The sequence below is a fragment of the Pygocentrus nattereri genome, chromosome 5, assembly GCF_015220715.1.
Source record: "Pygocentrus nattereri isolate fPygNat1 chromosome 5, fPygNat1.pri, whole genome shotgun sequence".
In the NCBI taxonomy this organism is placed as follows: Eukaryota; Metazoa; Chordata; class Actinopteri; order Characiformes; family Serrasalmidae; genus Pygocentrus; species Pygocentrus nattereri.
The window spans coordinates 43,398,281-43,421,883 of record NC_051215.1 but is presented as its reverse complement, the minus strand read 5'-3'; the positions used below and the strand labels follow the sequence as shown (position 1 = coordinate 43,421,883).

The 23,603-nt window shown below is 41.4% G+C and overlaps 1 protein-coding gene across 1 annotated transcript in view; it reads right to left on the bottom strand.

The window, feature by feature from the left end:
• Nucleotides 1-21,285, bottom strand: part of LOC108426860 (adhesion G protein-coupled receptor A3) — a 214,381-nt gene extending 193,096 nt beyond the window's left edge. Inside the window, exons 1-2 of the mRNA XM_017696663.2 lie at nt 20,589-21,285; nt 5,171-5,242 (exon numbers count right to left, since the gene is read on the bottom strand). Of these exons, the coding sequence (XP_017552152.1) occupies nt 5,171-5,242; nt 20,589-20,836 (320 nt within the window). The 5' untranslated portion in view covers nt 20,837-21,285. The remainder of the gene's footprint in view (nt 1-5,170; nt 5,243-20,588) is intronic.
• Nucleotides 21,286-23,603: the final 2,318 nt, after the last annotated feature.

Below are 23,603 nucleotides of genomic sequence, written 5' to 3'. Positions count from 1 at the left end.
ATTGTCTACATCACAACTGAGTGAAAAGTGGAATCTCTGAAATTGTAACATTTCCAAAATGTGTAAGTATTTGGAACGTCCTCCTTTTGCTTAAAGACAGCATGCACTCAAGGTGGTATGGACTTCACAAGTCTGTGAAAAAGCCTCTGATGTGTAGATTAAATCAATCTTGTCCTTTTGCTTTGAATGGTGACCCAATAATACTGCCTAATCTTGAATATTTATTTTTTACTTGTCATAACTTTCCTCTGTTTTAAATTGGATAACATTCTAAAACATTTGATTCTGAGGGAGTATGTTAGTCTATTTGCATGCCACAAAGCAGGTCTGGCACAATGAAAGATAATATCCACGTGAAAGACAAGGAGACTTGAATGAGACTGAATAATGTTGGCATTCTTACATGGAGAAACGTGTCATTCATCCACAGTGGTGTGCCCCCTGCTGTTCACACCAACAGCTGGCTCTGGCATTTACCTAACAATGAGCACATGATGCTGGCACAGGGACAGGTGCCATCACTAGGCCAGATAAGCTGGCAGCTGGTACATCTGGCATCCCCATCACAGGAGAGCAAGTTGGTGGCCAGGGGCAGGAGGGCCACGCTACAGTGCTTTAAATGTAATTTAAACTGGCTGCAAATCAAATGATGCACTGTTCGATTATAAAGGAGAAGTGGAAGCAGAGGCAGTAGAGAAAATTGTACCATTGCCAGATAAGCACATGAAGTCTTAGAAGAAAATTGAACTGATATGGCTTAGAGCTAGGCAATATAATGCTATATAACAATGTGATTTCATACTCTGATGACAATATAGGCCTATGTCATTAACCTTATGAAATTGGGTGTTATTGGGAATTTTGCATATTGTAATATGATGACATATACATGGTCTGAATAGCATCATTCTGACCCAAATTATCCAGGTTTTAGCCTTAGTGCCAATGAACTCACAAACATACAACTATATGGTATTTTGGTATTTCTTACTATTCTCAGATTTATTTTTAATAGGCATTATGAATAAATATTCTACAACCCCAATTCCAATGAAGTTGGGACGTTGCGTAAAACATAAATGAAAACAGAATATTATGATTTGCAAATCCTTTTCAACCTATATTCAATTGATTACACTACAAAGACGAGATATTTAATGTTCAAACGGATAAACTTTATTGTTTTTTTCAAATATTCACTCATTTTGAATTTGATGCCTGCAACACGTTCCATAGAAGTTGGGACAGGGGCAACAAAAGACTGGGAAAGTTGAGGAATGCTAAAAAAAAAAACACATGTTTGGAACATTCCACAGGTGGACAGGTTAGTTGGAAACAGGTGCATCCCTGAAAGGCTCAGTGGTTCACAAGCAAGGACGGGGCAAGGTTCACCACTTTGTGAACAACTGCATGAGCAAATAGTCCAACAGTTTAAGAACAATGTTTCTCAACGTTCAATTGCAAGGAATTTAGGGATTTCATCATCTACAGTCATAATATCATCAAAAGATTCAGAGAATCTGGAGAAATCTCTGCAAGTAAGCAGCAATGCAGATAACCAACACTGAATGCCCGTGACCTTCGATCCCTCAGGCGGCGCTGCATTAAAAACCGATATCATTCTGTAACAGATATTCCCACATGGGCTCAGGAGCACTTGTCAAAACCAATGTCAGTGAACACAGTTCGTCGCTCCATCTACAAGTGCAAGTTAAAACTCTGCCATACAAAGCGAAAGCCATATATCAACACCACCCAGAAACGCCGCCGGCTTCTCTGAGCCCGAGCTCATCTGAGATGGACTGACGCAAAGTGGAAAAGTGTCCTGTGGTCTGATGAGTCCACATTTCAAATTGTTTTTGGAAAGCATGGATGTCGCGTCCCCCGAGCCAAAGTGGAAAAGGACTGTCCGGATTGTTATCAGCGCAAAGTTTAAAAGCCAGCATCTCTGATGGTGTGGGGGTGTGTTAGTGCCCATGGCAGGGGTAACTTGCACATCTGTGAAGGCACCATTAATGCTGAAAGGTACATACAGGTTTTGGAGCAACATATGCTGCCATCCAAGCAACGTCTTTTTCAGGGACATCCTGCTTATTTCAGCAAGACAATGCCAAGCCACATTCTGCACGTGTTACAACAGCGTGGCTTCGTAGTAAAAGAGTGAGGGTACTAGACTGGCCTGCCTGCAGTCCAGACCGGACTCCCATTGATAACCTTTGGCGCATTATGAAGCGAAAAATACGACAACAGAGACTCCGGACTATTGAGCAACTGAAGTTGTACATCAAGCAAGAATGGGAAAGAATTCCACCTACAAAGCTTCAACAATTAGTGTCCTCAGTTCCCAAACGCTTAGTGAGTGTTGTTAAAGGAAAGGTGATGTAACACAGTGGTAAACACGCCCCTGTCCCAACTTCTTTGGAACGTGTTGCAGGCATAAAATTTAAAATGAGTGAATATTTGCAAAAAACAAAAAGTTTATCTGTTTGAACATTAAATATCTTGTCTTTGTAGTGTATTCAATTGAATATAGGTTGAAAAGGATTTGCAAATCATCGTATTCTGTTTTTATTTATGTTTTACACAACGTCCTAACTTCATTGGAATTGGGGTTGTAAATGTATTATTAAACTGTGGAAAATACCATGATAAATATTGTAAGTAATATTATCTTGCCCTAATACATCTTAACTACAACTCTAATGTAAGTAAACATCATGAGACCTGAAACAAACCATTCAGAGGAATAGCTTTGGGCCACATTCACACTACAGGGATGATTTTTTTTTGCCAATATATGACACAGACCTGAGACATGTGAACATTAAAATCTAATTATCCCAGATCAATTTCTGCTGCAAAATACTTTACAAGCGATTTTTTTTTTCTTGATGTAAGTTGTTGGTAGTGGACATCACACACAACAAATATTAATGCTATATTATGATTAATACCACCTTTACTAGAGAAACAAAAATGTGATGTCCATTGTTGTTCTTTTACAAAACTCTCTCTCTCTCTCTCTCTCTCTCTATATATATATATATATATATATACACACACGCACGCACACACACACACACACACACACACACACACACACACACAGACACATCAACATACACATTAAAAGATATGAGAATGTGGATGGCCATCCTAATTACTAATTCCAGCCACACCTATTGCTAATAGGTGTATAAAATCAAGCACGGACACTGACAGTAGACTGGGTCGCACTAAGAATTCACTGACTTCAAACGTGGCACTATCATAGGACACCACTTTTCCACAAATTAGACCGTCAAATTGCTTACCCGCTAAATCTGCTCTGGTCAAATGTAAATGCTACTATTGTGAAATGGAAGGGTTTCGGAGCATCAACACAGTGGACCTATCAAGTACTGAACCACACATTGTATAAAAATCATCCAACTTTCACTACAGAGTCACTAACTACCTCCAGAAGCAAAAGTAACTTAAGAACTGTGTGTGTTGAGCTTCATGACATGAGCCTCCATGGCCAATAAGCTGCACACAGGCCTGAGATCACTATATGGACTGCCAAGCATCAGCTGGAGCAGTGTCAAGCACACCACCACTGGAAGCAGTGAAAACATGTTCTCTGAAGTGATGAATCATGCTTCACTATCTGAAAGTCTGGTGAACGGTCCTGGGTTTGGCAGATGCCAGGAGAAAGCGAGCTCCTGGAATGTATAATGGGCTGGGTTATTTTTCAGGGTTTGGGCCCCTTAGTTCCAGGAAGGGGTAATGTTAATGCTATAGCATACAAAGACATTTGTAAGACAATTGTATGATCCCAACTTTGTGTCATGCCCTTTTTCTGTTCCAGGATGACTAAAGTCCATAAAGATCATGGTTTGATGAGTTTGGTGTGGAGGAACTCCCGTGGCCTACAGAGAGCCTTGACCTCACACATTGGAACACTGATTGTGAGCCAGGCATTCGCGTCCAACATCAGTGCCTGACCTCGGAAATGTACTATTTGACTTTCCACACTCCAAAATCTTGTGAAAATAAATCTCACAAGAGTGGGGGCTGGTATAGCCACAATGCAGGGGAGGGGGTAATATTAATTAATATTATAGTATAGTATATATAGTATATTAATTAATCCCTGTGGTTTTGGAAAGGGATGTCCAGCAAACTCATATAGGTTTGATGCTCAGTTGTCCATCAACTTACATATGGTGTATATCCAGAGTTGTCATCTAAAGTTACACATTTGCAGTAGCTAATCTGATGATAACATGCACAAAATAGCATATTTATTCTGTTAAAATCATTTAAGGTGCAAATAGTCAACATAAGCGCAGAGTTAAAATACAATTTTTACAAAAAGAAAAACAATTGTGAGGGAATCTCGTAAAACCAAATATCTAGTATTTGATAAATTAGTGGTTAAATGAATGGATCCAAGAATGCTAGATTAGCCCCTGCTTTTACGTGCACTCCATTACCAATTCGCTGGTGTGAAGCTGGTCTCTTTCACATGTCCTCATATTTGTATTTGGCATTCTAACTAGAAGAAAATATCACAGGCTGCCCTTTGCATGTGCTATTCTCATTATTTCAGTTCGGTTTCACAGTTGGTGGCAATCCCCATGAAAGTGTCCTGTCACTGAAACGCAAATAGCAGCTGAGGAAGGCCCTTCTGAATGTCAGCGTGCCAGTCCTCGGCGAGTGGGCTTAATTAAAACAGAGGCAGTAGGAGCAATCAATAAGACACCTTGGGCCACACATTCTCTGAACCCCTTTAGTTGCTCATAACTTGTTCCGGATCCTCCGTGGAGAACTCGAACCTGGCCTGCCAGCAGACAACCTAATCCAAACACAGATTAAACATGCGGCGTTTTTGGGTCATCACTGCCGAATAGCAGGCCAAGTGCCTTGCTCACACTTCACCATGGAGACAAAAACACAGGCAGTTTAGCCTGGTACACAGAGCAATAAGAGGAATGTGGTACTGCAACTGTAGGACTTTAAAGAATAACAAGCCAGCAATTAGAACCCATCACGTAAAATGGGGCCCATCTAGGCTATCCGTGTGCAGCACTCATTACAGGGACTGTAAGACTGTGTGCCAACACCTCCTTATTAAAATAATGTTCAACATGTTATTAATGCTCGTGGAATGGGTAAATGTACTCACAGTCTCTCCAGAGCATGCAAGCCGAAGAAGGAGCCATTTTTCACCATCGAAATTTTGTTATTGCTGAGGATCCTAAGGGGGAAGAGATAATCAGCATCAGCAAAATCTCACAAATTCATAAATAAAACATCACCATTTCATTTTTCAACCAAAATGTCTGATAAATCACTCAGACTACCGTTTATGCAGTCTGGGAATGCCATAAATATCTGATGAACCGCATACTGGAGGAATATTTATTGTTATTTGAGGTAATGTAATCTAAGGCTTGTGTGATAAGTACAAATCGTCACTTCACGCATCCAACACACACAAATAACCCCAGGTTCCACCACAAACCTTAACCAATCAATTAGGTTCCGAAAACATATCCAGCCCGTGATTTCATTTGCTGCATAATAATTAAATTACACCAACTGTTATGATGATATATTATTTTTCATTAAGTATTTCTACATAAACTAGAACTATATTGTAAACTACATAGACTGTTTTATCTAATCCACTTCAAACAGTGCTAAACAAACACAGAGTTGGACATAAATTTGAGTTACATATAAATGGATGAAAGAAACAGAGAGATGCTCAGAGAGTTCAGGGTGTGTAAGGACAGAGCAGAATTAAATATCAGCAGGTATGAGATGCTAGGCAGACTGTAGTCTGCCACAGTTTGGGATCAGTATAATATGGCATGCTTTCATTTATACCATTTAGAATTGAGGCCAGTCTCCCTCACAATGGTATTAGGGGCAGAGAAAGTGAAAAAGAAAGAGCGAGACAGTACAGTGGGTCTTGTTAAGCCAGACAGGCCACATGCTGCCTATTGAAAAAAAGAAAAGAAGAAACAGCCATAAAGGGAGCGAGAGATTAAGTTGGAGAGAGAAAAAGAGAGAGACAGGCAGTGAGGTGTGATAAATGCCATGTTTAGCCTCCCTCCCATGTTCACATTATTTCAGCAGTATGGCAAACTGTGTTTCTGCACTTCACATCTGCTGGAATATTGATCACAGAGGTGAGATATTAGATCATCCTGTCAAGTGCAGTGCTGCTCACTCAGGCATGCCAGCGGGCGTTAAGGTGCGTGTGAGGAAGGGCCTGCTTTACATGCATGACGAGAGCTATGCGGCTTTTCTTGTCTACACACATTTTCACCCAAGCTCGGCCGCTGCTTAGCTCTTCTCCAGCCTTCCCCAAGGTTGCAAGCTGCTCTGAAGGGCCAGGTGAGCATGGCCTGGGAGGGTAGAGCTGAATGGAAACAATGTGCCACACGTTGTCTCTGGCAAGGACAGCGAAGACACTGATTTTCTTTTTGATCCAAAACCAAGTAATTCCAAGGCTGGTACCCTAATACCATACCAGTACCAATACTTTTGAAGAGTCTAGCAATGGGAAACTGAACTTTCCTCACTTTATTTTTTAAATGCAGAGTTAAATGCAATATGTAATATACAGGCAAAATATTCAGTAAAATACTGACGTTTTCACATGAGCTTGTGAGCTTGTGGCCATGGACACATTGCTACGGATATGACTGAGAAGGCAGAGGTAGCAAGGCTTTCATCAATAAATACAGCTAAAATATTCTCTGGCAAGCTAACGTGTGAGCACCTCGTCCACTAATGAGAAAAAAAAAAAAACACCCGTAGATGATGACCATCTCAATCAGCATCCACTGCTGTTGGCTGTAGTTTTGTTCATTATCTCATCTCATTAGCAGTCTCTGTTATGTTACTTGTTCGCAAAAACAGATTTCTGTAGGCTAATTTTGATTAATAAAACATGTTGTGAAATATATTTCTCTGTGTGATGCAAATTTTTGTACAACACGTGTTGACACCTAGCAAGGTCAATATGTCAGCATACACACCATGCGTACAGGAATTTGCCCATCCATTCACAATATCTATGAGCCTGAACTTTTTTGAGTGAGGCACAATAAAGGGCAAAACAAAGGTCATTTACATACGTATTTTTTTAAACAGCTTGTTTGGTGATCTGTGGCACCCATTTTCAATGTTTACCAAAAGAAAAAAGGACGAAATTTATTATTATTTCAACCTCAGATTCCTTGGCCTTTGCTCAATTTCTGTGAATAGTCCATGTTCAGGGCCCTCGCTCTGTTCACCCCTACACATTTATATTACACGTGAACCCACAGGGATAAAAGGAGGTGCTGTGTCCCTTCACTCTGTTCTCTTCCTACATGGCCTGCTGTTAGTGTGTGTGTGTCTGTGTGTGTATGTGTTTGTACATATAAATATATATATATATATATATATATATATATATCCATCCATCCATCCATCCATTTTCCAAGCCGCTTCTCCGTCAGGGTCGCGGGGGGGTGCTGGAGCCTATCCCAGCAGTCTTCGGGCGAAAGGCACGATACACCCTGGACAGGTCGCCAGTCCATCACAGGGCAGACACACAGACAGTCACTTACACACTCACACCTAGGGGCAATTTAGTATGTCCAATTGGCCTGACTGCATGTCTTTGGACTGTGGGAGGAAACCGGAGAACCCGGAGGAAACCCACGCAGACACGGGGAGAACATGCAAACTCCACACAGAGAGGACCCCGGTCACCCGGCCGGGGAATCGAACCCAGGCCCCCCTCGCTGTGAGGCGACAGCGCTACCCACCACGCCACCATGCCGCCCACTATATATATATATATATATATATATATATATATATATATATATATATATATATATATATATATATATATATATATATATATATATATATATATATATATATATATATATATATATATATATATATATATATATATATATATATATATATATATATATATATACAAACACATACACACACACAGACACATATATGTATATGTGTGTGTGTGTGTGTGTGTGTGTTTGTGTATGGACAACAGACAGGCTGTAGACTGGCTATAGCTTCTAAAGAACCCTACACTGGCTATTTCTGCTATTTTAAACATCTGTTTTTTTACATAAATTTTTATGGCTGTAGTCTGTATTGATTAAAAAAAAAATTACTGCGGTGGGTCCACAAGACCACCGCAACAAAAACATAAACACCAAGACAAGGTAATTCCTTTAGGATTTATTGGTAAAAGGTTTTAAGGATAAACAGAAATGGAAAATGGTTATTAATTATGTAACAGATACTATACTTAACTTATCATTACTGTTTTCTGAGCATAAAATGTTTAATAAAGTAAACTTTGAAATAATCCATGAAGAATGTAGAAAACAGCCCCTTTAAAATGTGTGATTTCTCCAGTTTAGGTAACTGGTAATATGGGCATTTATCATCTATTTTTGTTTCAGGATGATTTGCTTTCTTCAACACTGCCTGTGTGCAGCTACCGTGTGTGTATGTGGAGCAGAAGGAAAGAGCACAAGAAAAAGTAGTTTCTATCCAACACAATTACTTGGTCAAATCCTACTAAGTCAAAAAGCTGAAAGTATTTTAATAAATGCTAAAAGGAAAAATTGAGGACATCAGGAATGAATGTACCAATACTTCAGTATTGAGCCATTCATCACTAAACTCTGAAACACGCCTGTAAGCCCTGGTTACAGCAGCTACGCAGAACCAGCACAATCTGCAGTGCAGGCAAATTCCACATATGGTCTATTGGATATGTTGGAAAAAACAAGGGTAGAGATGCTTGAGGCAATTCACTTCGACTCCTGAGCACACAGAGACAATAAATACAAATTACCATACAGAACAAAAACGACCACAAACAATGAACTCTCTAGATATGGCCTAGCACAGACGTTTGAACCTGTACACAGTAAACAAAGCAGCTTTTATTAGCACTATCACTGCCAACAGCCCAATACTGGCAAGGACTCTTCAGGGAAAAAGGACTGGGGAAAGATGAATGGTGTGGGTGAGACTGTAGCATTGCGTGATTGTAATATAAAGGGCAGTGATCTACTCCCAGAGGCAGCCCTCTGTCTGACTGTTCAAAAATCTAAGCAATCTCTCTAATCTCAAACTCCAAAACACTGACACTTTCACGCACGACTAGACTTAAATTCTGGGGCTAAACTTCTTCCACAGCAGACCAGAAAACACCACTACTGCCCTCACCCGCCTGCTATTTCCTTTTCCAGAAGATTCTGCGATATTTTCAAACTTTAGGAAGCTTTTGCATACTTGCTGTCAGACTTCACATCACTAAAGCCCTTTTACTTAGACAATCATCTATCTGCTGGAGAAGAAGACAAAAACAAAAGAATTGCAAAAAAATTGCCTGTGCTCAGTAACATAAACAGTACTTTCAGCCCATTCATCTTCTGTCTCATTCAGATACCCACAGAAAAAACTGACTCTCTTGCACACACACGGCCCCTCTGGCATCGGTGTCTTACTATAATATGTCCTGGCTCAAGAGCGGCCCGGCTTGACTCACCTTTTCCAGCATCACCTCATCCTCAGCTCTCTACGGGCATAACTTAATGATTCAGAGCCTCCTCAGGTAGCACACTCCCAAACAAACAACCTGTTCATTTACAGCCAGTGAGCTCAGATGTGCCATTAATGAGGAAAATCTCTAGAAGCACTTCAGAGATCTGGTTGGCTGGACAAATATGGCATACATTTGCAACTGTTCAACATTCGTTGCTTAGAAGGAGAAATAAAATGTGTAGACTGTTATCTGTGCGATTTACTATACTGGCCACACACACACACACACACACACACACACACACACACACACACACACACACATTTTCTAAACCCACTTATCCTTCTGGGTGTACTGTACTAACCAGGGCTGTCAAAATTCAAGCACTGATTTAAAGGTGGTAATTGAAGCACATCAGTTTTGGAATGCTGGAACTGATTGTAACTCATTATAACAATTTTCTGTTATATTATTATGTGCAAAATAATTATTGAATTATTTTCAAATGTAAACATTTTCTTCCTTGAAGTCTTGCTGTATAGTTTACATTGTGTATATTCTACTGAAAGTCACATCTGTGTGCTTTGTGTTCTCTGATTCATACCAAAGTAATCCAATCAAACTGAGTCATGGCGAAATCTGAGATTTCTTGATGCACTTAGTCACCTCTCAAGAATCACAATCAAATTGCTGTGAGGTCAAGAGACTTGTCCTCTGGTACTGAGTGAGTACTGAACTCCCATTCAATTCAATAGTGAAGCAAAAGTACATGGAATTCAGATGCTGAACTGGTTTATCCGTATACAGTCAGTCAACAGTCCCTTAGACTGCCATTCCTCTAACACTGCCGTTATTTTCTTTTGCTCGCTCTCTCTCGCTCCCTCTTGCTTTCTCACTGCATGCAGCATGGCAGGAACAGAGGCTGTGTGTTTGTGCAAAATGAAGCGTGTGAGTGTGTGCAGCGCTGTGTTCATGGCTCTGTTTGGCCAGCGGAAACTCAGCCGCTCCTCGACCCCCTCATGCCTTTTCCAGGCCTCTGCGCAACGTCCAGGAAATCGCAGGCAAAACATAATTGTACATTATGTAAACAGCGCATGCCGAAAATCTGGAGTGTCCTTCCAACTTTCTATTTACAATATCAATTATGTTCTCCAAGGATAAGCAGCTTTTGGGGAGAGAGAGAGAGTGAGAGAGAGGACAAATCAAATATTGTCTCGCTAGGGCTGCGGGAGCAAATGGTCTATGTCATTGCGCTCTGTGTTTCTCTGATCACTTCCATCAGGAAAGGGTGCGCAGGGCAGAAACACACTCAAGCACACGCACACAGCCTCAAAGTCTCTCGTAGACATTCCCATATACAGTATGTAGCTGTGGAGTTTGACAGTACGAAGAGGGCCCCTTTTAAGTCTTGTGTGTGTGTGTGTTTTGGAGTGTGTATCAGCTTCTTCGTGGACTTGTCTGCCGTGTACGGGTGGAAGTCAGATTCCGAGACATTATTCACTCAGTCAACATTAGCTATCCTCCCTCTTCTCATCTCCACTTTCACCTCTCAGAGGCCCACAGCTGGCTAGCCCCAAGTAGATCGCGTTTAAACTGTTCTGAGCAGAGCTAAGTGCAGTTCAGGCCCTTCAGCCGCAGCAGTGCATTATTATAAAGGCAGCAGAAACAAAAATAACCCTAACTTCAAGCATTCACAGGCACCAATCACACGGACCAAGTAGAGTAGAAATCACAATTTGAACTATTACAAACATGCCGAGCGGACAGCCCGATGCTTTCCAGCCTCAGCTCCAAACCCTGTGTTATTCTGTAATATCAGGTTTCTTGGAACGGCTAACCAAAATAACATATTTCAAATCGACTAACATTGATCTTGGACGTGAAACAGACATAGCTCACCAGTTCAGATGGATATTAGGAGATCCTCAAATAGGCTTGGAGAAGCGGAGAGGAGAAGCAGATCCACGTAGTATGGCCCATCTGGCTGGACACTAGAAAGCAGCGCTTGTGGCTATTTCAGCCACCAGTCCTGGAAGACTTATTTTATTTTTGCATTCCTTTATCCCCCTCTCCACCCCTCATTTTTCCCTAGACTAGCATGACACCATCACTGACTGGTTCTATCTTGTTGCACTTGGCTTAGAAAGTGAAGAATTATAACATTCTGTTCTGTGAGCCATCAGAATATGTGTGATCCGTCTGAATAAAGCTGTCCCGCAGTTTGCCTGATCCTGAAGCGAAAGGCAAACACTTACTGTGCTGGTACAGTGGCTTAGAATTGGGTTGAAAAACATAAACCACGCCGCCACCACACAATCATCAATTTCCATTTTAGCTGTCTGCAAACTCACACACACACAACTTAACAGCTTTCAACACATTATCAGCAGAGTGTGTGGATGGGGCCTCACTGTGGTGCAGGGTCAGGTAGAGTTGACATGTTCTCCTGCTCATAAGCTCACCCCCACAGACAGAAGCCGTGCTCTTGGGGCTTTAACTCAGCTGCTTTACGATGTTTAGGAAAGCTGGAGCGCGCAACACACTTTTGAGGGCCGCGGCTGCCAGCCGGCCAGCGGATTTATGGCAGTTTAAATAACCTCACTATTTATTCTATTCACAAAAAGGGAGGCAGGGACAACAGCACAGTAACGGATCCTTGGCAGGCTCTGTATTTTCCTTTCTTAATATTTTTAGATGGCTGAACGCGTCAGACACATTCTTGGGTTTTCTGAAGGGTACAATGGGATTTATGAACTTTTGTGATATTGTGTGTCTGTCTGCGAGAGTGAGTGTGTGTGAATGTATATGTACATTTGTTATACAGAGAAAATGGCTTAAAGGAACTTTTTGTTTTGTCTACGCAGCATGTGATGTGCTTTCTGGATGATACTCTCACAAATCCATCACGACAGAAAGTGGGATAGAGGTAGCACAGCAGTCTGAGAATTGAGGTGTTGTTTAGGGAAACATTATTTCATTTATTTGCAAAGCAACTGGCTAAAACGGTGCTACACAAATAAAGTTATTATTAATAGTTTTATTAGTAGTGAGCTTTTCAAATCCAATATTATCTATTTGGTTTCCATCTGCATTTTTTCATGGTCTGATTATTCTATCACTCAACCATCACGCAAATCAACCAGACAACAAGTCTGCTTTACTTTAATCTCCGTTTCTAAAGGGCCACAGCATTGCACAGTAGCACTGTGCTACGCATTTAAAGTGCTTTTGAAGTGCTTTATGAATACTACATGATCACCAATTCAATTCAATACTTTCAATACTTTACATTTTTTATTTAAACAGCATTGCCTTGATGCTGTATCGCCTATAGCCAAATCAAATTGTGCATGCTAATTTGACTCCAGTGTGCACAAACATACCCACTGGCATATCAAAACTATGTTTAATTCAACAACGATGTGATGAATGTTAAGTTATAACCTTGTTTCCTGGTTCAGAACATCTTAAAAAATGGCTATAACACATTATTTAGTTTAGTGATTTATTTAACATTTGAATCGTTTTGCATTCATACAAAAGACACTGAATTTGATAAGCAGAGATGTTAAGTAAGCTGTGACAACTTTTTTTTTTCTGTGTTGCTGATTCTGTGTTCTGTGTTTGCTACAGCATTGTTTTGATATGAAAATTCAAGCATTGTAGCAAGCCTACAGCATAGTTCAGTGTTTTCTTTGTCACCTCACACAAATCATTAGTTAATACCACACTGTGCAGCGTCTGGGCTCTCCATGACTTTAGTTAGAAAAGACTTGAATAAGAGCTAATATCTTTGGCCTACCCTAAAAGCTGACTGAGAGCCAATACCTATTATGGTTCACTGGCCTTCTAGAGACCACTGAATGACATTGCACACTTGCTTCTGGTGCTCTCCACAGAGAGATGAGGCAGTGCTGATGTCCAGGACCAGAGAACATGCCTCGAGGTAGCATATCATTTCAACAGCTGAAGTCTCAACTCTTGAAATTATGTCACCACACCTCATACAATGCCTTTGTTGTCTGCTTTCACTGTCAGTGAGGACCAAGAGCCAGTGAGAGAGAGAGAGAGAGAGAAAGAGAGAGAGAGAGAGAGAGAGAGAGAGAGAGAGAGAGAGAGAGAGAGAGAGAGAGAGAGAGAGAGTGAGTAAAGGAGTGAGAGAGATGGTATGGTTATGGACTGAGGGCTTCTCTGGCCCTGTCATTTTCCATTAAGAGCCGCAGGGCTGCTGCTATGTGTGTGTTAACCTGTGCCCTTCACGCACTGAAAAGCACTTGCTCTCTGCCTGTCAAATATTCATACAGAAGCACTCAGACCACAGGAGAGTGTTAGCTACAGGCTACAGGCTACACTTGAGAAGAAACAAGCCAAAAACAAAAGTGACTCAGAGAAAACAAGATTGAAAAGAGAGTGAGGGAACTGAGGCTAGGTAACTTTAAAATGATAGAAATTCAAGCTGTGCTAAGAACATTAAAAGGTGAAACATAAAAGGTTAATGCTAGTATCTATGCTCAACATGAATTCAATGATGAGATCTTGAGCACGCCGTTTCAGACGTGCTTAATCATAATTGCGTCAGGTTCCAAGTCTCAAGTGGAGCAGTAATAATACTGACTGACACTTAAAATGAGAAGGGGAAAGGCCCCTGCTCAAACGCTGCGATTATTGCCAATCACACTGAGAGGAACGCAAGCCAAACAAATTAACGGTTAAAGCAGTGCCAGCCTAATCTGACCATGTTTGCGTCAGAAGCAGTAACTGCTTCAGCGGGGCTGGTTTCAATATTTTTAATATTCAAGTCAGAGAGGGAAATGTAAATGGTGAAAAAAGTGAAGGAATACATTACCACCTCGAAGCACAGCCAGGGATTTAAAAATGACACAAACTTTTGTTTTTGGAAACCACTGACTATGGGAAATACTGGAGCTCTGATGGGCTCTGTGCTTCTCAGATCTTTTGATCTTACTACTGTGGCTTACTTAAAGAGGCTGGAAGATTCTGTTAGAGGTTAGACAGCCTTACTGGTGGCACGCTTATTACGCCAGGGGAAAACCACAGATTCATTCCAATTTTGTGAACTAATCCAACACAAATCACCAGAAAAATGCACTAGTGATACCCAGGTAAGTCAGACTACTGTAAATTGCAATGTGATTTTCAGACATGCAAGCCAAAATTGTGGCAGGCAACTGCTCAGTCTAAAAACAGAGGAAACTAAAACATTGCCCAGTTCATACTATCAATTATGGAGGTGAGGCGTGGTTCTATGCACAAATACTCCCAGAGTGTGGACAGATATTTTCCGCAAGACGCTTTTACTTAACTGAATGCCGAACACTAGCTCTGTAAAGCCACTCTCTCTGTATGTGATACGGTGTCTCTGGTGCCAGAGCAACTGTCAGTAAGCATTCCTACTCACACTCCTGTTTTCGGCAGTAGCAGCCCTGCACTAGATCTGGCCTAGTGTTGACACGGCTCAGCCTTCTTTCACTGCTTAGACTGAAGACATCTGGAGGCATCAGCACTACACAGTCCACCAGGTCAGGGAAAGCCGTGGATCTGATATGTCCCAAATTAGGTAATGCTTTTATATATGCTCTGATATAAAATAATGCCTGATAAACTTTTACCAGAGCAATAGCATTACAGTGAACCTTCAAAAACTAGAAAATAGCCCAGAGACTTCCCCAAGGTACACACACAAATGACAATCAATGCAAGCCAGCATGTTTCATTTTACTTAGGCTAGCCCAATAATTCTGTCTTTTCCAATAAATCAGACAAGATTGCCTCTTCAGTCTGTTGGCCTTAAAAAAGGAGACATCCTGCTCCCAGCGCTCAGAGTAATAATGCCAGCATGCTAACAAGCATACAGACACACCCCAGGGTTTAGGGCAATGAAGAGGAGAATGAAGGAGACCAGAGGGAGGCATTAGCACGCACCCTGAGGAGTGCACACTTCAGTCGGCTTACCCTTGGCCATGTGCACACTTCCCTCTCTGAGCTATTTATTTTTTCAGCAAGCAGAAACAAAAGTGAGACATGGGAGGCCACTTCAGTATGATAAAAGGTCACACTTCCTAGTGCAGGAACAAGATTTCCTGGCCAGCCAGGACCAAAACACAGCATCAGGATTTGGGCCAGCAGTGAAGAACGCACACACGCACACACACACACATACACACACTTAGACACGTACTTGAAGAAAACATAAGAAACTTATTTATGATAAGTGTGCATGTTTCAGAACATCTGAATTACATACTCCCAATCCCTAAATGTTGAAGCACAGTGTGTTTCCTATAGTATCTTACTGCTCTTACATCTTCTATTAGGCTGCATTTAAACTTTATACAGACTGTTGATGCAGAATAAAAATGAGCCCAAACAGTGTGATTGGTGAACACGTGTGAATGCATTTAGCTGCAGTTTAAACTTTTGGACTATACATCTAACCAGAATGTATTTGGTCACATTCTCTTTAGTGAAAAGATATGATTTTATGGCCATGCCCCATTTACACCTGGCTTCAGCTTGCAAACTGTATGCTGCATAAGAATATGACATCCAGATTCACACAAGATTTCCTAAGAAAAACGTAATTTAGGAAGTTCGTAAATATTCGCCTAAGAAAGTCTTAATTTCTTGAGAAAATTGTAATCGTTTTCTTATGTAGGCTATGGGTTACGTTGTCATAGAGGTTGTTATCATGATGACTATCAATATCACGTTATATTTACAGATTATTTTAACAATTACATTTGGTGTCACTCATTAGAAGTTACCATTTAGGAATTTCACCCAGTCAGTTTGTACAGTCTAAGACATGAGACTGTCATAAAACATCTAACTTTTTTTTCCCAAGAATACCACAAGTTCTTACAATACTAAGTTAAGAGAAGAGTTAAGAAAGAAATAAAGAAAATAAAGTTGTATTAATAACTTCTTTCTAAGAAAGAAGAACCGTCTGGATTAAGCGGTTAACGACGACGACGATGACAATGATAATAACTTCTTCCTTGAATATGTAGACTTTCTTTCTTAAGACACTTTAATGAACCCATGCCCTGATTTAAAAAAGCACACTTTACTAACTGCACGTAAAGTTGGAATTACATGTGCACACTGGCTACAAGTAACTAATCCCTCCCCACGGGTGCATGAGCACGATCAGGCCCCCAACAAGTGGAGTAGTAATGAAAATCAGGTCCCAGCTGAACATTTTTTTGAAGAAACTGGACCTCATTTGCACCAAACCGACAATTATCTAAGCCTGTTCACCTACACAGAGAATCTGATCACAATTCAAACTGCACTGTTAATTTCACTTTAACTTTCATCTCTTGTTAACTGAATGTTGACTGCATGCACATTTTGTATGTTAACTATGCAAAAGGTCTGCATTACGTATTAGCAAGCACTTGACAAAGTTAAAGAACAGGCATGGAACATATTCCACTACATCAATACATCCACTCTATCACCACATTGTGTCTGACACATTTCTTTAATTATCGAAAGTAGGGCTGGGCAACATCATAATATATAGTGTTGTTGTGATCAATTTCATCATAATACAATTTTCTGCCTTTCTGAACATATCCTGAGCACTTGTAGTTAGAACACTGACCAACTGCCTGTTTCAAGCAAAATGAGTCTCGTTTAACTGCATTTAGTGCAGCACAGTATGCCAAATATTGAATGAAAAATCATAATTTTTCTAAAATGCAGAACTATTGGTTTTTATTTTTCTGTTCAAACTGATCAAATGTTTGAAAAATTAAATATTGTGACATATTGTGTATCGTGAAACTTTCTCCAAGTTTTGCAATATTATACTTTTTTCCTCAGTGCCCACCTCTAATGGAATTTGAGTCCATAGATGTTATCCACATATTAAAGCTTATTTGTACCAAGTTACAATGTGACTATCCTTCATAAGTGCTTTGAACTTTTATTAATGCTTATTAATGAGGTCTTAAACACCTTAAAATCATTAATACACAGTAAGAACACATAAATAAAAAGGGCAACAGTGACCTGTTGCTCGTCAAATAGTGAACCCACCTTCATCTTTACTGATAAAGCTCAGATCTTGCTGGTTACTTATCTCACTTTGTCTTCTCCATCAGTCAGCTTTATACCAGTTAGCTTCATCAGATGTTCATAATCCTCAGAAATAAGCAGGTTTCCTGTTGCACTTTTATTTAACTACTTATTTTTTTTTATATATTCATTTTTATGGTGTTTTGACCTAATTCATAAACATTAATGAACAATTGTTAAACAATTTACGAACCTTTCATAAGGGTAGTCTTAATGTGAAGTGACTATTGTGCTTAATAAGGACTTTAAGAAGTTTTTCATTATTATTAGCCATAACATTTCAACACAAACTTAAAGAGCACTCCACATAATTAAGTGGGTCACATGATCGCAATCAGTTCAGCATTCAGCCTGAATGATCTGTCAGAGCACAAAACATTCACCAAGAATATACACTTTTCAGAAGCGCCACAGCATACAATTAAAGCAAAAATGCTGTAATTAGCCAGCAGACATTCACAAATAATTAGCAGAGAAACTTGAGTTTTCAGATAATGTATCATTAATTATGTAGCTCTAACAGTGCGTGGGCACTGGCATTTCACTGATTCAACAACTGCGCTGAATAGAAAAGGCAGAAAATGCACCTTCTGGCTATTTGACTGTACGAAAAGGGAACTGTGAGCAAAAAATAAAGAAATAAATAAACAATATGGCTTAAAACTCATTTACAAATGATTCAACAGTAATGTCATTGACTTCTTGCATGTAATCTCACCACTTAGGAGTGTCGGAAAACAGGGCTCTAAGACAGTAATTGCATTCTAACTCCTCTGAGTGAGATAGCCATTTCTGCTCAGGAGATAAACTAATCAGCTCATCTGCGCCGTGTTTTCAGCATGTAATAGGATACAAAATGAGTACAACACAGATACAGACCAACAGTGTCAATGCTCTTCCACTGAGGGGAAAAAGAAAAAGAAAAAAAAAAAAGAAAACTTCTGCAAATTAAAATTTCATGATACTCTCTCTGCGGGAAATGTACAGACTAAGCATGAGATTAGCCGTAATGCATGTTTAATATTGTACCTAAAGGAGCGAAGTCGTTTTGTTTGTACTTATTACAGACCATTTAAAGGTCTTAATTGGATATTGACTGCAATGAGTTTACTTCTGAGCTGTGTCACTCAGTAAAGCAGGCACTTCTGTATCTTTGGTTAGGCTATTATGCAGTCTATAGGAATGCCGTATTAATTACAAACTAATAAGCTAAAAGTATTAGCTATCAATTTATTCACAGCTTGTTGGTTCCTGAAATAGTAAAGTACAACATTTGGCTCGCCCAGGTGTCCAAGGACAGGTGATGCATCTAAACAGACAGCAAGTTCACAAAGGCAGCAAGCAGTCATGGGCTGGAGGTTAGGGAACCAGCCTTGTGACCAGAAGGTCACCGGTTTCGATCCCCAGAGCCGACAGCACGTGACTGATGTGTCCTCGAGCGAGACACCTGACCCCTAGCTGCTCCCCAGGCGCTGCGCATTGGGCTGCCTACCGCTCCGGGCAAGTGTGCTCACTGCCCCCTAGTGTGTGTGTGCTCACTAGAGTGTATGTGGTTTTTCACTTCATGGATGGGTTAAATGCGGAGGTGGAAATGTCCCCGTTGTGGGCCTAATAAGGGTCTCTTAAGCTATTAATTAATAATGATACAAAAGATAACAACAACGCAAAAGAGGAGAAAAAGAACCATCGAAGTGAACGACACACTTAAACAAGATGGTTCTTCAAGGGATCTTCAGCAAAGGCAGTTGTTCTATTCAGAACCATCAGTTCTTTACAGAGGCATTCCATATTTAAATGGTTCTTTGTGAGGTGGTTCAGATGGATTGACAGTGTGTTTTATATGCTTCTTTATCGAACCCTTTTAAAAAGGTCCTACACAGCATCCAAAGGGTTCTTCTGTTGTTACAAGAAGCCTTTTTGCTGCTGTTCAAAACTATTTGAAAAAAAAAACATTGTATACAGAACCATTAAAACACACTCTCCATCAATCTGAAGGCCCATTTCACCATGGAAAAAAAACACATTTAAGCATTAAATGTTACCCCATTTTACATGAACAGCATCTGGCAGACGCTCTTATCCAGAAAGTGCTTTGTTGTCTACTCAGAGAATGTATCTTACCAAGTACAAATACATTAGAGTGAAAGCTACTCCTGAGCTCAGATATTGCTAGGAACAAAAGTTGATACCCAGTGAAAAGAAACAGAATTAGTGCAATACAGTACATTTGAATAAGCACTTATATTAGTGCTCACGGAAGTGCTGTAAAAGATGTGTCTTCAGTCTGCGTTTGAAGACCGCAAGAGAAGCTGCTGTACAGACAGCCAGTGGGAGTTGGTTCCACCACCTGGGTGCCAGGATGGAGAAAAGTCTTGATGCTTGATGATCTAAATAGAACGCGTGGTTCTAAACAGCACCACTGCGTTTACTAAAGAAGACTCTAAGAACCATCTTTTTAAGAATGTACTGAAAGACAGAGCAGAAGAGTTAAGGGCAGCAGTTCTAATCATTTAGTTGGAGTTTTAAGAAGTTAGTCTTAAATTTAGCGCATATTCTCTAAGAAAGAAAGAAAGAAAGAAAGAAAGCAGGAACGAAAGAAAGAAACTAGTACAGATACAGAGACAGAAGAAAGAAGACACTATAGTTACTTCACTCGAAGGTCACTCTCCTCTGGCTATTGCTTACCACCAGCTGAAGAGTGCGCGCACGTGCTCCGTTACGTCAAAGTTTTAACGTGAGCGCGCTTAAAGCTTCCAATAACTACCACATTTACTGTAACAGCCATAATGATGATTTTGGTTCTGACTACTTGTTGGCTGCCCTGACTTCACTAAGTCATCCTTCCATTCATTCATTTACTCATTCACTCCGCAGGCTGCACTCGGGCGCTACTCACAGCGCGACCGTGGTGTTGGGCAGCAGTGCGGGCTCCAGCGTGTCCAGCAGGTCCGCGTCCTCGCACACCACCTTCACTCGCACGGTGTGGCGGCTCAGCTCTTTGGAGCGCTCGGCCGCGCAGTGACAGCTGTCCACGATGAGGTCCGGGCAGTTCCTGCTGGACACACCGCTCCTCCACAAACCGGCCACCAGCAAAAGCGCGGTCAGCACTTCCATCGCGGAAAGAGGAAAGACGCGCGTCTCCATACGTTCAAGTTATTTCTTCCCAACCTCGGACGCTGTAAGAGTCCATTTCACGGCATTAGAGAGCCGTGCATTCCCTTAACGCCGACGGTTCAGGGTGATGCGCGGACGGCACCTGTCTCCACAGCTCCTCCATGACCACACACACCTCGGACACAGTTCAGCCCTTCACGCCTCGTCCACAGCTACACATCCAGCAAGCGCCATCGCTTCCACCGTGAGGTTCTGTCAGAGTTGATGACCCTCACGTTCACTCACTTCATCTCCGTCAGACGCCGCGCCTCACTCTCCTCACTCTCCTCACTCGATAAAGCCCGGAGAGGAAACTTTCCGAGTCCAGTGAGCTGTGGACTCTCAATGTACACTTGAACGTCTGAAAACTGAAGGAAAGGATTTCTGGAGAGTTTCGTTAGTTTTTTAACGGCTGTCAACAGGTTGTCGTGGTGACTGGAGCAGCGCGCTCTGTCAGCGGCGTGGAGCGCAGTGGCCCCGCCCTCCCTGACAGTGACCGAGAGCCGCGGCGTTTGTATTGGCTTAAAGTTCACCGCGTGACTAAAGTACAGTTTTACCGCCCCAAATCAGGCGCAGCAACTCTGACAAATCGCTACACTCACTGCTCAAGTAAAGAGAACGATGGTTCTTTAAGGGTTCTTTAGCAAAGACAGTAGCTCTGTATAGAACAATGACCACTCAAAGAATCTGCACGCGTAAATAGAGAAATGGCTCTTCAGATCGATGGAGAATGTGCAGTGTGTGGTTCTATAGAGAACATTTCTGAAGAAAGGAAAAGGTCCTTCATTTCACCAGAAAGGATTCTGCTGTTCTTGCAACATTACACGCGTTTTGAAGAAGCATTTCACCATGCAAAGATTTTTGCATGCAGATGGTTGTTTGAGCATTCATAGTGATACACAGAACCACTGCCTTTGCTAAAGATTAGGATTAAGTGACCCTTATTAGTCCCACAAACAGGGAAATTTCACCTCTGCATTTAACCCATCCTTGAAGTGAAATACCACACTTGCCCGGAGCGGTGGGCAGCCCAATCCGCAGCACCCAGGGAGCAGTTGGGGGTTAGGTGTCTTGCTCAAGGACACCTCAGTCATGTGCTGTCGGCTCTGGGGATCAAACCGGTGACCTTTTGGTCACGAGACTGGTTCCCTAACCTCCAGCCCATGACTGTACACAAACACAGTGTCCACTGCCACTGAAGAAGCGCCCATATCGAGGTTTGAGCCGTTGCTGTTATGGTCGACGGTCCGCTGTGCTACCGCTGCACCACATGAGTGAGTGTAAAGAGTAAAGAACCTTCTTTAGGGAACCCTCTTTTTTAAGAGTGGTTACACTGATAATAGAGACAATATCTTCTTCTAGTTAGTGTTTTTAGGTACATTAGGGCACATAATCTGTAATCTCCATAGAAGAGCACGTTCAGGAGAATGGGATGCTCTGGAGGAGCCACACAAAAGTCTGAGGCCACCATGCCTAAAGCTTTGGCTAGGGGGGCATACAGCCCTCAGCTTTGAGCTGTGGAACAGTGGAATTTCACTCCCTGTGGGAATATAAGAGTGGTCACCCTCCCTCCTCCTGGACATCTATTTTCCTACAGTTTCCTTCACTTCCCACCCGCACCTAACTTGCTGTCCCGTCCCCTTACTTACACTTATGCATCTGATCCAGTCAATCAAGAACTGAAAAGGTGCATTAGCTGGAGCAGGTGTGGCAGACTGTGGTTTGAAATGCAGTCCACAAGAAAAGTAGATCTCTAGGATCAGGTTTGTGATAACTGCTCTAGAGAGATGGAGCACCAGCCAAGATCTTTATCTTATCTTTAAAATAATCACTTTGTCTAATGTTCCTGTGTTGCGTTTGTTTTGTATGATCATTCCTTCTGACACTGGCTCCACACGCAGTATCTACTAGAAAATAATACAAAAGGTGCAGTCTTTATGATTATCTGTATCTCAGTTATAAGCTTGATGTTACACCATGACAGACGGTCAGGTTGATAGGACACCTATTCAACCATTTCAACTGTGAAGGAGCTCTCAGGAGAAGTCATTGGTTTTAAGATCTAGGAACAAGATTACAGCTTAATCGTCAGTGAAGAGTTGAGAATTTGCTTAAACAGATTCGCTGAACAGCAGTAATGTGTGAGCTACTGCAGACACCAGGATGGGAAACAAAACAAAAACTGTGTGCGTATTACTGCCAAGTTATAAAGCATTTATGTGGTTGGCAGACATTGATGGAAGTCCATCTTAAGCAGTACATCTGTACAGATGTACGGCTGTACATCTATGAGCCATATGTTTTCATTTGTTTATTACATTTAGCATAGTTTTTTTCCTTGGAGTGAAATAGCTGACTTCAAAGAGTACAAACTATTTCAAAATCCTATTAACAGTACACACCATTCATTTCTATTGCTTTTCAGTGCATTGCTGGCTCTGTGAGTATGACCTGGTAGCCTACACTGTAGCTGTGGGTGTTAGCACTGTGATCTGCACCGTGGCTGCAGGCTGTTGAACGTATGGGATTATAATAGCTCTGAGAGACAGAAGCTCAGGCAGCTGGTTCAGCTCCGAGAGCCGGAGAGGGAAAGGTGCTTCCCCTGAGTGGAGCACACCAAATTCCTCTCTTATTATACATTACACCCAGAGAGAGGGTAGAGAGGGTGAAGGAGGGAGAAAGAATGAAAGAGGGGGGAGTGAGTGAGCAAGAGAGGCAGAGATGGAGAAGTAGAGAAATAGGGGGAGAGAGATTAAGA